Source organism: Fusarium flagelliforme (assembly GCF_020744385.1).
Source record: "Fusarium flagelliforme strain FIESC 12 MPI-CAGE-AA-0113 chromosome Unknown B0J16scaffold_8, whole genome shotgun sequence".
Lineage (NCBI taxonomy): Eukaryota > Fungi > Ascomycota > Sordariomycetes > Hypocreales > Nectriaceae > Fusarium > Fusarium flagelliforme.
This window is the reverse complement of record NW_025763510.1, coordinates 1,001,083-1,014,357: the sequence shown is the minus strand read 5'-3', so window position 1 is coordinate 1,014,357 and position 13,275 is coordinate 1,001,083. Positions and strand designations below refer to the sequence as shown.

At 49.5% G+C, this 13,275-nt stretch overlaps 5 protein-coding genes across 5 annotated transcripts; 4 read left to right on the top strand and 1 right to left on the bottom strand.

The window, feature by feature from the left end:
• Positions 1 to 1,264: 1,264 nt before the first annotated feature.
• On the top strand, positions 1,265 to 1,796 carry B0J16DRAFT_324958 (mitochondrial outer membrane translocase complex, subunit Tom22; the record flags this gene model as incomplete). The annotated part of the gene is made up of 2 exons (XM_046125859.1): positions 1,265 to 1,358; positions 1,423 to 1,796. The coding sequence occupies 2 exons, from the start codon at positions 1,265 to 1,267 to the stop codon at positions 1,794 to 1,796; spliced, it is 468 nt and encodes a 155-aa protein (XP_045977802.1).
• A 536-nt stretch (positions 1,797 to 2,332) lies between these two features.
• B0J16DRAFT_324957 (uncharacterized protein) lies at positions 2,333 to 3,678 on the top strand (the record flags this gene model as incomplete). Its single annotated transcript, XM_046125858.1, has 4 exons — positions 2,333 to 2,353; positions 2,558 to 2,615; positions 2,696 to 3,450; positions 3,505 to 3,678. 4 exons carry the CDS (start codon positions 2,333 to 2,335, stop codon positions 3,676 to 3,678), a joined length of 1,008 nt encoding a protein of 335 aa, XP_045977801.1.
• A 240-nt stretch (positions 3,679 to 3,918) lies between these two features.
• B0J16DRAFT_191208 (uncharacterized protein) lies at positions 3,919 to 6,920 on the bottom strand. The gene is made up of 2 exons (XM_046122799.1): positions 4,464 to 6,920; positions 3,919 to 4,412 (listed from the first exon to the last, which is right to left on the bottom strand). The coding sequence occupies exons 1-2, from the start codon at positions 6,811 to 6,813 to the stop codon at positions 4,066 to 4,068; spliced, it is 2,697 nt and encodes an 898-aa protein (XP_045977800.1). The 5' UTR covers positions 6,814 to 6,920; the 3' UTR covers positions 3,919 to 4,065.
• Positions 6,921 to 7,080: 160 nt separating this feature from the next.
• B0J16DRAFT_350172 (Snf7-domain-containing protein) lies at positions 7,081 to 8,628 on the top strand. The gene is made up of 4 exons (XM_046129014.1): positions 7,081 to 7,290; positions 7,355 to 7,630; positions 7,687 to 7,944; positions 7,998 to 8,628. Exons 1-4 carry the CDS (start codon positions 7,285 to 7,287, stop codon positions 8,145 to 8,147), a joined length of 690 nt encoding a protein of 229 aa, XP_045977799.1. The 5' UTR covers positions 7,081 to 7,284; the 3' UTR covers positions 8,148 to 8,628.
• A 1,288-nt stretch (positions 8,629 to 9,916) lies between these two features.
• On the top strand, positions 9,917 to 12,304 carry B0J16DRAFT_191169 (phosphatase 2C-like domain-containing protein). The gene is made up of 2 exons (XM_046122797.1): positions 9,917 to 11,517; positions 11,570 to 12,304. The coding sequence occupies exons 1-2, from the start codon at positions 10,273 to 10,275 to the stop codon at positions 12,071 to 12,073; spliced, it is 1,749 nt and encodes a 582-aa protein (XP_045977798.1). The 5' UTR covers positions 9,917 to 10,272; the 3' UTR covers positions 12,074 to 12,304.
• Positions 12,305 to 13,275: the final 971 nt, after the last annotated feature.

Here is a 13,275-nt window from a genome sequence, read left to right as displayed (position 1 = left end):
TGTGTGCTGTTCCCCTTGCAACAGGGGAATACCCAAATTACGTACTAGTGTCTCTACTTACAGGATATGGCTGCCAACGTTTCATAGAGTTTTGAGGCTCGCTTCAGTTTTAACTCAACAATGTTATGGTTCTTAGCCTCTTGGGTATTCTTGACCTCCCAGGCATGCTGCATTTTTCCAGGTGATGCTTTTTACTCTTTTTCTTTGTTCCCATCTTGATCGTGAACTCTGCTCTTAACCTTGTATGCGAACACCTGACCGACCATTGATCAAAACCTGTGGCTGCAGATATCGCGAAGACCCCAGAAGCTTAATACCGAGGTACCTATATCATTTGGACCTATGGGCTGTTCTCAAACTATATCCTCCCTGCACAACCAACGGAAGTTCACGATAGCATCACCATAGTGGACCAAAAGCGAAAGCGTTCCCCTGGAGAAACGCTTCAGTGAGAGCTCGTGGTAGCGCCATAGGTCATGCTTGGCTCCCACAAGATCTTCGTCTAAGCTTATTCCAGCTCTCTCTCATTCATTTCAAAGCTGAAATGACAGATCTCAATCCCATGGACCTGGCATTACTGGTGATAGGGTAATTATGGTTTATAGACAATGATCACGAGGTATAGACGGCTTTGCCTCAATGTTGGTATGGCCTTCGCCACCAATTGACTTGCCTGTTTGCTTTCTTCCTCAACCGAGACTTGATATAAATTCTTGCTCAGTTACCCTTCTGCGACTCTGATTGGAGAATTGACCTGAGACTGCCAGACCACTCAAAGTTGTTTGATGAGCGTTCTTTTTTACTTAAACATCACTCGGTGTACTCTTTGTGCGAGCACTTCAAATACGGATTATAATATCGCATTGTATATATTCATCTGCATTGCCTCAAGACTTCATTAACAATAAATTTATTGCTGGTCCAGATGATGATGCAAGGAGCACGTGATGATGACTGATAATCAATTCTCGGCTAAACCGGGGATATGGGCACTGGAGCTTGGAGCGGCCAACGTCCAAGAAAAAAATCGTGACGCACGTCAACACCCAACCAGACATCAAGACATTGCACTTCGCTTCACGACTTTTTTGTTAAAGTCGTACTTCAGATTCAAACTAGATCATAGTTTGGACTAATCTTCTCAGTTTCGAAAAACTTGAGGTGCTCCATTTCGGCGGCTCCTTCACCCACCAAAGCCCTTCGACAGGCTCTTTAATACCTTGAATAACTCTATCCTACACATCCCACCTTTCAATTATTCAAGATGGTTACCCTTACTGAGGTCGAGGACGAGCACTTCCAGCACGCTCAGGCTGGCCCCGATGTTGAGGAGGACGACGAGGATTACTCGGATACTGGTAAAATCTAACCCCGCGCCTTAGATTGCATCTGCGATATCTTGCATACTAACTAGATGCGCAGACTCCGAGATTTCCAACGACTCCGACTACGACCCTTCAGACGAGACTCTCGCTGAGCGATTATATGCCCTGCGCGATATCGTACCCCCCACCACCCGCTCTTGGATCTCCGGCAAGGCCAGCTCCGTTGGTAACGCCGCCTGGAGCGTTCTCTCTTTCAGCGGCAAGGGTGCTTGGGTGATCACCACCTCCGCCCTCTTCTTCGGTGTTCCTTTCGCCCTGTCCTTCGCCGAGGACCAGCAACTCACTGCCATGGAGCAAGAGTACAACATGCGACAAAGCGGCAGCGAGCTTCTGACTGCTGGCTCCGAGCAGAGCACCGCCGACCAAGTTGGCGCCGCTCTTGAGAGCAAGCCCGCCCAGGCTTCTCTGTAAGCAAGATAGCTTTGTGTCACAAATTCGACAAAAACCTCGACCTTACGTTTCTGGGTATGAGGAAATTCTAGACGGCGCGCCTTTTTATTGCCGGGCACGCAGTCATTATAGGGCCGCAAAAAAACGAAAAAGCACGGCTCTCCAAGTGTACAATATATATTCACGGCGTAAAAGGCCGACGGAAGCCCATGATGGATGCAATTGGGCCGGACTGGGAGGAACGAGAAGCGGAACGCATCCATGGCGCATGGTTACCGGTGTAAAGTATCGGGTGGGGTTAGTAATGACTGCGATCTCATCTCCAGGAAAGGCGATCTCTCATGCATTTTGTCACATTAGAGGTGTATAATTGATGACTTATGTGTGAGCTTCAATCTAAGCTATGAACTGTTCCTTGTTCCAACTAGGTGGTTTCTTCTGTTGGCTAGTGTATTTGTACAACGTCATTCTACCTTTCTCAAAAACTATGTCTAATTGAGTCCGAATGCGCTACGGTTTTCGTCGTTTTGATGCAGCGTAAGAAATACAATTCAAATATGTACAACTATACGACGAAGGTTAAAAGTGCAGGGTAAGGGATTATGCGGATCCCCTCCCAATACATAATCACGACTCTAGTACCTTATCCTTGCCCCAAGGTTGCGTATTCTTCAAATACACCTGACAAGAGTAACATACAATCATGGACTATGTCAAACTACCAAAAATAGAGGTTGTCAAGTCCTCTCATTCTGTGTTTCGACGCTAAACTAGGTTAATAGCTTCATGCCCACTTGACTGGCAGCATCTCGCGTCAAGCCCTCCATGAGATATGGCTTCGTAAGAAGGAGACGGGGGATATAAATCTCGAAGATCCTTTGGTTGTAATGCCCGAAGGGAAACATGACTACAATCTTAAGACGTAGGAACCCCTGGCTTCCGACAGTTGCTTGCACTGGAAGTTCACTTTGTGATAGAAACCACTAACAACGTCTTCGCACATAGCTTCTTCCCACTCTTCAGCAGCTACATATACAATCTCGTCACTGACGAAGAGTCCGTTCGCTATACTACTAAATCTGTCTTGACAGATTTCCTCAACGATGGCATCTGCTACCTTGAACTTCGAACGACACCCCGCGGCACCCCTCACCTCTCTGCAGAACAGTACATCGCAACTCTCGTTGACACAATCGCACAATTCGAGTCAGAGAACCCTCAGCTACACACATGTCTCATTCTATCTATTGACCGGAGACATACAGCCGAGCAGGCCAACTCTACTCTCGAGCTTGCTCTGAAATACCGCAATCAAGGAGTCGTCGGCCTGGACCTCTGCGGTGACCCAACAGCTCGACCTAACGGTGAAGTCAGTATCTTTACACCAGTGTTCAAGGAAGCAAAGCAGAAAGGGTTGAGTATCACTGTACACTTTGCCGAAGCTGAAGCCAGCGGATCTAAGGAGGAGTTGAACACGCTACTGTCTTGGGAGCCAGGCCGTCTGGGCCATGTGATCTGGGAGGACGAAGAAGTTAAAGCAGAGATCGCGAAAAGAGCTTTGTGCTTGGAATTATGCCTGAGCTGCAATGTCAGGGCCGGTATGGTACTCGGTGGGTTCGAGGGGCATCACTTTGGGCATTGGAAAGGAGTTGAGGGACCAAAGATCTCGCTCAGCGTAAGTTTTCAGGGATACAAAACGAGGCATAGGAAGCACTGACAGCTGTGGCAGACTGATGATGTTGGTGTGTTCGGAAGCCCACTGTCTAACGAGTATAGACTCGTTGCGCAGCACTTTGGACTTGACCGTCAAGCTATATGTGATTTGGCTAGACAACCTATCGACGGCATCTTTGGAGGCGAGGAGGAGAAAGAAAGGCTACGGCGCCTCATGTGGACACAGTAAAGTGAGAATGGCCAGTCAAGTTCGTGGGGAAGTGGTTGGAAAGCTCATAAATACTAAATTTCGTGGTATCAATGTCGTCTTGGGATATATATGATATTGTACAGATTTTTGCTCTATTGCATTTTTTGTTTTGTTTTCGTGGTAGCAGAATGGACGAAGCATCAATGGTCAATTCTTACTGCTGAGCGCTAACAAGGTATGAGGAGAGAAGTTGATATCAAACCAAAATCAGGAGCATCTCGTTTTCTTCCGTCAGGCATAACACATGGAATCGATCCTCCCCAATCAAACGCCGTACTTTTTGTGATTCTTTCATCTTGATCTCATTCACCAATCCCACCCGTGTATATCCGCCTCGTGTTCATCTGGACAACCATATCTTCGTCATCAGTGCATACCAGGCGGTGGGGTCTCGAGGTCCACAGCCTCAACCTTGCCACGCTGGTCATCACTCTGGCGGACGAGGTTAAGGAAGTAACGAGAAGCACGCTCACTCTCGCCCTTGACCTTGATAGTCTCTTCACGCTTGGCGCTGAGATCCTTGAGACTCTGGTCGAGGCCGACTCGAAGGTTGTCAGCAGGGATGCGAAGGACCTTGCGAACAGATGAGGAGATACGGGCGGAGTTGGAGTGAACATAGTCCATCTCGGCGAGCTGTTCAGAGATTTTGGTAGCAAGGCGGGGAGGGAGGGAGTTAGGAATTTGCTGAAGAACATAGGCGGAGGCGGCAATAGCTGTATACAGTTAGTGGAGGCGGACTCAAATCAAGAAGATAGTTCACTTACCAGCCACGAGAATACCAGGGATGATAAGCGAGCGTAGGTTCTCGTTGCCTAGAATCTTCGTTGCTGTGATGGCCTGGTCCATCCATGTGCTCATTCCGATCATCCGGGGCACCACGGCACCAGCAACCGTCAGAGCCATACCGGTACCAGCGTACTTCTCCTGTCGCTGCAGGAGCGTTGTCCAGTCGACAAAGTCAGCTATCTCGGTGGGAATATCAACCTGACGAGCAAGGGCATCTCGCTTGCGGCGGAACATGACATCTGGTCGGAACTGGAGGTTCTGGAACTCGTCACCCACGTGTAGAAGACCCAGCTGCTTAATAGCATTGACACCATAGACAGTCTTGCCGCGAGCATACTCCTCACAGTTCGCCACTGAATCGGCAATACGAGAGAGCATGGCTTCCTTGAGGTCCTCGGCATATTGGAAGGCACTCCAGATACCTGGGTAAGGCACGTCGTAATGGCTGCTTCCAGAATGGAGAATGGCCGAGTTGAGAGTGTTGCGAGTGTAATCGTAAACTTCTTTGCATGTCTCCTCAACATTAGCGTCCACTTTCTCGCTAACCTCAGAGCGTGCTTTTCGGCTAGACTCCAGCTGAGGCTCGAGCTCCTTAAGCTCACTGGTAACTCGCTCCAGCTCTGCTTGGGCGACTTCCTGGTTGACAGTCGCAAGAGTGTTGACATCATTCAAGATGTTGAGGAGATAGGTTCGAGCTGGTGCAAGCTTCGATCGTGCGCGCTTCTCGAGCACAAATCTTCGCAAGGATTGTTCAAGAGCCTCAAAATCTCGTACTTTGTCAGCATCCTTACCCTTGCCCTTGTCATCGCCATCTCCAGGGTCACCAGCGCCTCCACTTGAGCTTCCACTGCCGCCACCGCTGGGGCCTCCTGGGGGTGACGGGCCGACAGGGATGGCATTGCTTGAAACGAAATGGACAAGCTCCGACGATTCCTTGTGTGTTCGGGGGCTAAGACCAGCAACTTGGTCCAGAACCATCTTCTCACATCGTTTCTTATCTCGAATGACGTCGAATCCGTTGACAACAATGAAGATGTAAGCCTTCTCAGCCGCGGCGGCCCAAATAAACTCCTTTGCAGACTGTGTGAAGTGGTTGGCAGCCGACACCACGAACACTACAACATCAATCTCCTCCTGCCGGGCAAAGATAGCTGTTGTCTTGGTTGTATCGGAATTGAGACCAGGGGCGTCGATCAAAGCAATGTCCACCACACCATTGTTCAACAGAGATTCGTCGATAGTTCGGCTGTCCTTGACATAGATCTTGCACTGGGTGTATGTCTCGTTGTCAATGACGATATCTTCCAGTTGCTTCAGCGAGAACACATCGTAAGTCGACTCATCATTTCGATCGTAGGGAACGTCCTTGTGCACAGCATGCACCTCCTCCACACCCGAGTTCTCTCTTGCATCAAGTACCTCACAGAAGATAGCGGTGCAAGGCTGCTGGTCCTCGGGGAGAACCTTTCGACGCAGGAGCGCATTGCAGAAAGTTGACTTGCCAGCATTAAGATCACCGGTGATAAGAACCTTGCTGGCGGTGTCCTCGATTCGTTCGCGGAGGGCAATAAGATGCTTGATACTGGTGCTAATCTTTCCATCGAGTAGTGACGCAATTGAACTCTTTTCAAGCGAGTGGACAAGTTCAGCCTGGCTCAGAGCACCAAGCTTGAGATCCAGCTTTAATACGGAGAATTCTTGAGCAATCTGGGGTGAAACAAGTCGTGGCTCGGGTGTTGGTTTAGTCTCGGCGGCTCGGCTCGATTCGGCAGAACTATCTTCGACGGTGGTCATGGAACGTCGCAATGCTGGATGGTGATGTGAGGATGGTATTCCGTCCATGCCCGTTTGCGAATGGGCGAGAGCAGGTCGTGTAAATTCGGGGGAGTCGCGGCGTGCTCGCTGAACCGAGGGGTAATGTGCGGGCCAGGATGCATTCATCTCTTGGAGATTTTCGAGTAGTTCGAGCACTTTGTTGATGGATCGTCCGAGAGTTGCACGATGAGCATTATACCACATCTGGTGAACAGCACCCGACGCAGGCCGGTCGTGGTGCATCGCCATGTCCCATGCAGCAGCTGAAGCCATAGAACGCTGCTCATCGGCGCCAGCTATACTTCCACCGTAACCGGAGTCGGCTTCGAGCATGCTCTGAAGGCGAGCAGCATGTTCGGATTGCATACCATTGCCAACAGTCATATATTGCATACGGGAAGAGTCGGCGGGCGAGGAACCGTTCGGCGCGTTAGCATGATCACCATCTGAATCGTTCTCTTGTTGCATGCGGGCTTTGCCCTTGCCCTTTCCGTTGAAATAGTCTTGACTCATGTTGAAACGTCGAGCTTCAGTTCGAGCGGCATATTTCGCACGAACAGAAGAGGGAAAAAATATCTTTGAATCAGTAATGTCGATGTAACGATGGCGGTCGGGTGTCGAAAGAGAGGCGAACAACTCAGTCAACGATGGCTCCACTTCTGCATGATTTTTGCTACGTACCGATGTCCGATTTGATTGGCGACGGTGCGCGGACCATGCGGGCTCTTATCTTATCCTGGGCCGGGGCTTCCAAGGCTGGCCGAGACCAGACCGATTACGTAGAGGGATCTAGTTTCCGACGACGACAAGCCAGGTCAACCCATATCACGCATCTGGGCTTGGGCATTTACCTGCTGCCTCACGATTACTGTAGCCTATTTGTTCTGCTATATCAAGAAAACTTTCCTCTCCATTGCGGATACCTCGACGTTCTTCTTCGACTACCCCATCTTTCACCGATCCACGACAACTGCCCCGCCCACCATGAATGTAAGAGCAGCGGTGTCGCGCAACGCATAGCGCGCTCATGATAGCTAATTCGCTCAATGCATAGATCCTGGAATGGGCATTTGGAAAGCGCATTACGCCTGCGGAGCGTCTGCGCAAGAACCAGCGCATGCTCGACAAGGCCATCCGCGAACTTGATCAGACACGAGTTAAGCTGGAGAAGCAAGAAAAGACCCTTATCCAACAAATCAAAACAAGCGCCAAGAATGGACAAATGGGAGCTTGCAAGATCCAAGCCAAGGACTTGGTCCGCACGAGGCGATACGTCGAGAAGTTTTACAGCATGCGCAGTCAACTACAGAAGATTTCGCTGCGTCTCCAGGTAACTAATTGCGTTTGGATGACAGACAGACCGGAAACTGATCGGCAACGCTATAGACTTACAGAACGAACGAAGACATGATGCAGGCTATGAAGGGTGCCACCAGGGCTCTAGGAAGCATGAATAAGCAAATGAACCTGCCCCAGCTCCAACGAATCGCAATGGAGTTTGAACGCGAAAACGATATTATGGATCAACGATCTGAGATAATGGACGATGTATTTGACGACGCCATGGATGTAGGAGTTGAAGAAGAAGGTGATGAGGTGGTGGAACAAGTCTTGGAAGAGATTGGTGTGGATTTCAATCAAGCAGTAAGTCAAAACTTCTTTCAAGTTTTAACTTATGTTACTAACTTGGTTATCAGCTCGGAGAAACCCCCACTGCATTGGGAACCGCAGCAGTGCCCGAGGGCAAGATTGCTCAAGCAGTAGGAGGAGGTGGTGGTGGTGGTGGCGGCGGTGGTGACCCCGTTGATGATGACCTTCAAGCTAGACTGGATAGTCTGCGGAAGTAGATGGACGACAGAGCGTTTGGGAAGTCTTTGGCGTTTTGTTTTGAACATATTATCCTAACCGGTCAGGTGAAATGCTCTCGTCTATTTAGACCAGTTGAACTATGCAACAAGGTAACAAGGTAACAGCAGATTTGCTAGCCGACCAATCTATGGTCGTAGGAAGAAATTGGCGACTTTACGGCGCTATATCTGTTCGGGTGCATTGGTGTCTGGAGAACTGTATTATAATACTTCAACTTTTCAGCCTTTTCCGTGCTTTATAGAAATGTCATTCGCCGATTGCGGATTCTGCAAAAGAATGTTGGTTGGTTAAATGTTTCACGGTACATCCCGTCGGATTGTCGATTTTGGACTGAACTGCATGGCCATATCGGACTTTGTCGTAGCGTCTGTGTCTTGTTTGCATTGATGTTGATCAACGCGGAATGTTTCCAGCATGAGATTGCATAGGACCGAGCACTTGTTCTACAGCAAAGGCATCACTTTTATGCATCGATTGGGTCTGATTCATTAGCGTACGATACTTGCAACCGTTTGAGCCATGAAGTTCGACGGCAACCTCGGAGTTACACGTGTACAGCTGGTTACGGCTCTAGAGGCTGGCCTCAAGCGCCTGGATCCTGCGGATAGATGGATAAATTAACTCTAGTTCGTTGGACACATCTGACAAGCGAATTGCAAAATACTCTAGATTAGCACCAGTCTATGCCATTATTCCCGGATGTCTCGGGGCCAAGTCGGTTTAGCTACATTCTGTATCACAAAGAGGATGCATTGTACCCGTTCATTCTCAATGTAACCCGAGAGAAAGGGTTCAATCGATATGCTTTTTCTGGAGCTAATTTATCCTGAAGATCAAGTGCTTTGTTATCCGATAATCATGGGTCAAGATCCAGTTGTCTGCACAGCGCTAAGGCTCGCGCTCGTGAGCCAGTAAACGTCACTAAAGCGTGGATACGTCAGTGGCCAACAGCCAGTGAGGGTCCTTGGGTCGACTAAGCGCAGGTCCCCCGCCCCCACTGGCCCTGGCTTTTGATCAGGGTAGCTCGCCAATCCGTTCCATGTCTTGAGGTCGGTTTGCTTCACTTCAGCTAGCCCCATGTTACTTGCCCAACTAATTCAACGTCTCAACCAACTCTCTTCATCAACTACGACACGACTCTGCACCTACCCGCCTTGTATTAAGCCATAACTTAACCTGGTTCTACCCTGCTTTTCAGGATTTCTGCAGGGTATCCTTTTCTTTCCTCTCACTATTCTCCAGCCCGTCTTGCTCCTGTTGGAGTACAGTACCCTTTCCTGCTTCATCGTTAGGTACGTTCATCTGTTGATTTGTTGCTGTGTTTGACAACGTTGAGTCGCTTGTGTATTTGTGTTTGTTCTTTCCATTCTTATTTGCTCTCGCCTTTTACTTCAGCCTTCGCCCGTTGCGCTTGTGGTTTACGGCGTTTGTATGTCACTGTGCCCGCCAATGCAGCCATCCCCCCCCTCGTGGCGCCTACGTCACGCTCCTCTGACCTGCGATGTGCTCTGAAGCATTGCGCTTCTACAATGCTCACACGAGCTTGATTGTTGTGCTATATTCACCTACAAACTTGCTGTCGTACGTCAGTTCATGTGCCCCAGATAGGCCGTCTTACAACTGCTGCACCCAAGTGAAGACAGCTAGACGTATGCTTATCGGTGATTTGTGCGCTTGGCTACCTACATCATCGATCTGTCCATGCTACAATCGCATATGCTTATCAACCTCTTTTTCCTTTCATCTACTTATGCTTGGCGACCTAGAGTAAAGTCTAAGATCTAACTCTTACATCTAGGCCAACCTTGCGCCGACGAATCATAAACGCCAAGCTGGTTTCGACCAGCACCCCGCCCCCTACGTTTACGTTTCCCACAACGATACACTTTACAACTGTTACCGTAACGGCTCACGGGTAGCCACCCTACAAAACTTCCGACCCTGAAAGACGATATAAACGAATTCTACATCAAACAGCATCCCTCGTGCTGGTAATTCTATCGATCTGCGCCAAGCCACCTAGCTCTACTTTGACCCTACCACAAGCTGGCGAGCAACAAGCGTCGCAGTCTCTCCTCGACTGGAGGAAGTCTGCTGAATAGAATGTTTGGCGGTAGTTCCAACAACTCAGCGGGCAACAAATCCGAGAGCGATTCAAAATCCGATAAATCTCCTTCACCTGAGCCAGCGTCCGGCCCCAGTGCCCCAGCTCCCATCAAGACAACTGACCAGGCTGCTAGTGGTGAAAAACGTAGCGGAAATGGCAGCCCTCCCACTCGCCAGGACATCGGCGGTCCGTCCGACAAGAAACGCAGAAGTAGTAGCGTCAGTAGCCGGGCCAGTAGCCTTTTGGCATCTGCAAAGAACTCGCTCAACTTCTCATCTCAAAGCAGTCGCAGTGGGGGCTCTGAAGTGAGCTCGCAGACACCTCTCCAGAAGCTCGGCAAACAAGATCCTGCTCTCGCTGTCCCTCAGGGCCAACATAACAACTCTGCTGGAGACTCTGTGCCTGGACCCAAATCTACGTTCCGCGTTGGTGTTTGGGAAGATAGGAACAAGAAATGCCGCCGGACTATGGAAGACACGCATGCTTTCCTGTATAACTTTGTGCAGACCCCAGCTTTAAACGATGTGCCAGCAAAGGATAAACCTGAAGGAGCTGACCCAGAGTCGGTTGTTTCTGATATGGTTGAGTCGGACAATGGCTACTTTGCTATCTTCGATGGACATGCTGGTACATTCGCCGCCGACTGGTGTGGCAAAAAGCTACATATAATTCTGGAGGATATCATACGCAAGAATCCCAACGCTTTGATTCCCGAGGTTTTAGATCAAGCCTTCACGGCCGCTGACGCGCAGTTGGAAAAACTTCCGCTTAAGAATAGTGGCTGCACCGCTGCGGTTGCAGTCCTGCGTTGGGAAGATCGAGCTTCGAACGATCGATCCGCCATTAAATCGGCCAAACCAGACGAGCCCATCGAGATGGACAAAGCCCCCGACGGGGCGCCGAGTGACGAGGCAACCAAAGTTACAAATTCAAAGGGAAAGGGCAGCGGACGCCAGCGAGTACTTTACACTGCAAACGTTGGCGATGCCCGCATCGTCCTTTGTCGGGGCGGAAAGGCCCTGCGACTTTCCTATGACCACAAGGGGAGTGACGAAGTCGAAGGCAAACGAATTGCCGCTGCTGGAGGGTTGATTCTTAATAATCGTGTCAATGGCGTCTTGGCCGTGACCCGCGCCCTTGGCGACGCTTATATGAAGAAGCTTGTTACAGGCCACCCGTATACCACTGAGACAGTCATTCAGGCTGACAGTGACGAATTTATCATCATTGCGTGTGACGGAGTAAGTCGTACCTCCACCGCATCTCTATGGACTCATTAGCTAACTGTACCAGATCTGGGACGTATGTAGCGACCAGGAAGCCGTTGACCTTGTACGCAACGTAGAGGACCCTGTCTCAGCCTCGAAGCAGCTCGTAGACTATGCGTTGAACCGCTTCAGTACTGATAATCTGTCTTGCATGGTCGTTCGGCTGGACCAGAACAAGGAGGCTGCGGTAGACGTGGAAGGGGCAGTGTCCCGGATCAGTGAGGCGGACAAGATTGTCAGCGAGACTAAACAGAAAATCGCAGAGGGTACAGCATCCGCCGACGGCGTATCTGCGACCAGCCACGCGCCCCAATCCGAACCTCCTATAGCAGTTCAGGAAGGCGACTTTGTGCCCACTTCTCTGGATGATGTAGTAACTGAGGAACCTCCTCATGTTGCAGACCCCAAGTCGAACGACGTGCCGATATTGAACAAAGCGGCCGTCGAGGAAGCTCGGAAGGACAAGCCTGCTGGAGGGAAACCTGCCGAGGAGAAGCCCGTTGAAGAGAAGCCTCCTGGGCAGGAATAATACATGGACAACAAATGAAACATAAGGCACTATATACATAAGTCAAGCTGGTTATTCGGCCTCAGAACAGAAGCACTAGCAAAGACTGAGAACGGAAGATGGATGCAGTGTGTTACTGTGTGTTCTTCGACACAAAGCTGGCCTTGTCTCATCCTTGGGTACCAGCTTACATAGTGTGAGTTAACATATTCTGCAAGCAAAGGTGCTCTTATGGGTTTCGCCTCATCACAGGGTTCACGCAAAGCTGAAAAGGGTATGAGGAGTATTGTGGTGTTTTTATCTGTTAGTCAAACAGTGTCATACATACGATGAAGGGGAGTACGACACTGTCGTTACAGTGCATTGTTGCATCAATAACGAATATTTCTATTACTTGAAGATGCTGGCGGTTTTGTTAGCTGCGTTATACTTTACAATCGTGTCAAGCTAGTGAAGTTTCCGAAGATGTCTACCCGTATAGGTTAGGGATATCCAGACAATGTATGAGTTGCAAGATTCGTGCCAGGATTAGGATCGGTTAGCCACTGAGATGTTGTCCCTCGTAGCTTCGACACGGCCTTCCATTCTTCTAGCTCAGGTTGTAGTAGAGATTGAGACTGAATCGCTAGTCCAACTTCAGGCCCCATAGCGTTGATTGCAAATTACAACATCACCCACTATACTGCAGTACAATTTGTAAACTGTTGAGCTGTAATTGAGAGCGTCTAAGCAATTTCCTCCAATTTACGAGTGTCGTACAATCGAGATGAGTTGGAGAATAGAGCTTACTGCAAGCTTATTTTCTTCACCTAAAGTCATGTTTTCTGCTAACCCCCAGTCGACCTTCGGCTAACGGTCTTGACGTCGTCGCCCATGACGGACTCAAACACTACCGAGTCGGCAACGCAGGAACAAGACCTAATGAATGAATTAACGCCAGAAGCTGTTTAGATTGCGTTGGTCCGCAGTGGAGAAGCTGGGGCGGGAGGGGAGCTTTGGGCGGTGCTCGGTTGCTCGAGTGGCTTGACGGTGGCTTTGATCTGCTGGAATTGGAACTCTAAAAGTCAAAACTTAGATTAGATAGATAGACATGGAGGTTTCGATCGATGTGAGGTGGGAAGAGAATAGGCCTTGAACTTTACGAGTTGGTAGTAGAGGGTTTGCCTTGCCTTGCTGCAGTTTGCTGCAGCTGAAAAGCACAAGAGAGTACATAGTTTGTTTGT

Coding starts and splice junctions, on each gene's coding strand:
- B0J16DRAFT_191208 (XM_046122799.1), bottom strand. CDS start 6,813: ATGAGTCAAGACTATTTCAACGGAAAGGGCAAGGGCAAAGCCCGCATG. Junction 4,413..4,463: donor CCCTGGTATTCTCGTGGCTG/GTAAGTGAACTA, acceptor AACTGTATACAG/CTATTGCCGCCTCCGCCTAT.
- B0J16DRAFT_350172 (XM_046129014.1), top strand. Junction 7,631..7,686: donor AGATTTCGCTGCGTCTCCAG/GTAACTAATTGC, acceptor GCAACGCTATAG/ACTTACAGAACGAACGAAGA. Junction 7,945..7,997: donor GTGTGGATTTCAATCAAGCA/GTAAGTCAAAAC, acceptor CTTGGTTATCAG/CTCGGAGAAACCCCCACTGC.
- B0J16DRAFT_191169 (XM_046122797.1), top strand. CDS start 10,273: ATGTTTGGCGGTAGTTCCAACAACTCAGCGGGCAACAAATCCGAGAGC. Junction 11,518..11,569: donor TCATCATTGCGTGTGACGGA/GTAAGTCGTACC, acceptor TAACTGTACCAG/ATCTGGGACGTATGTAGCGA.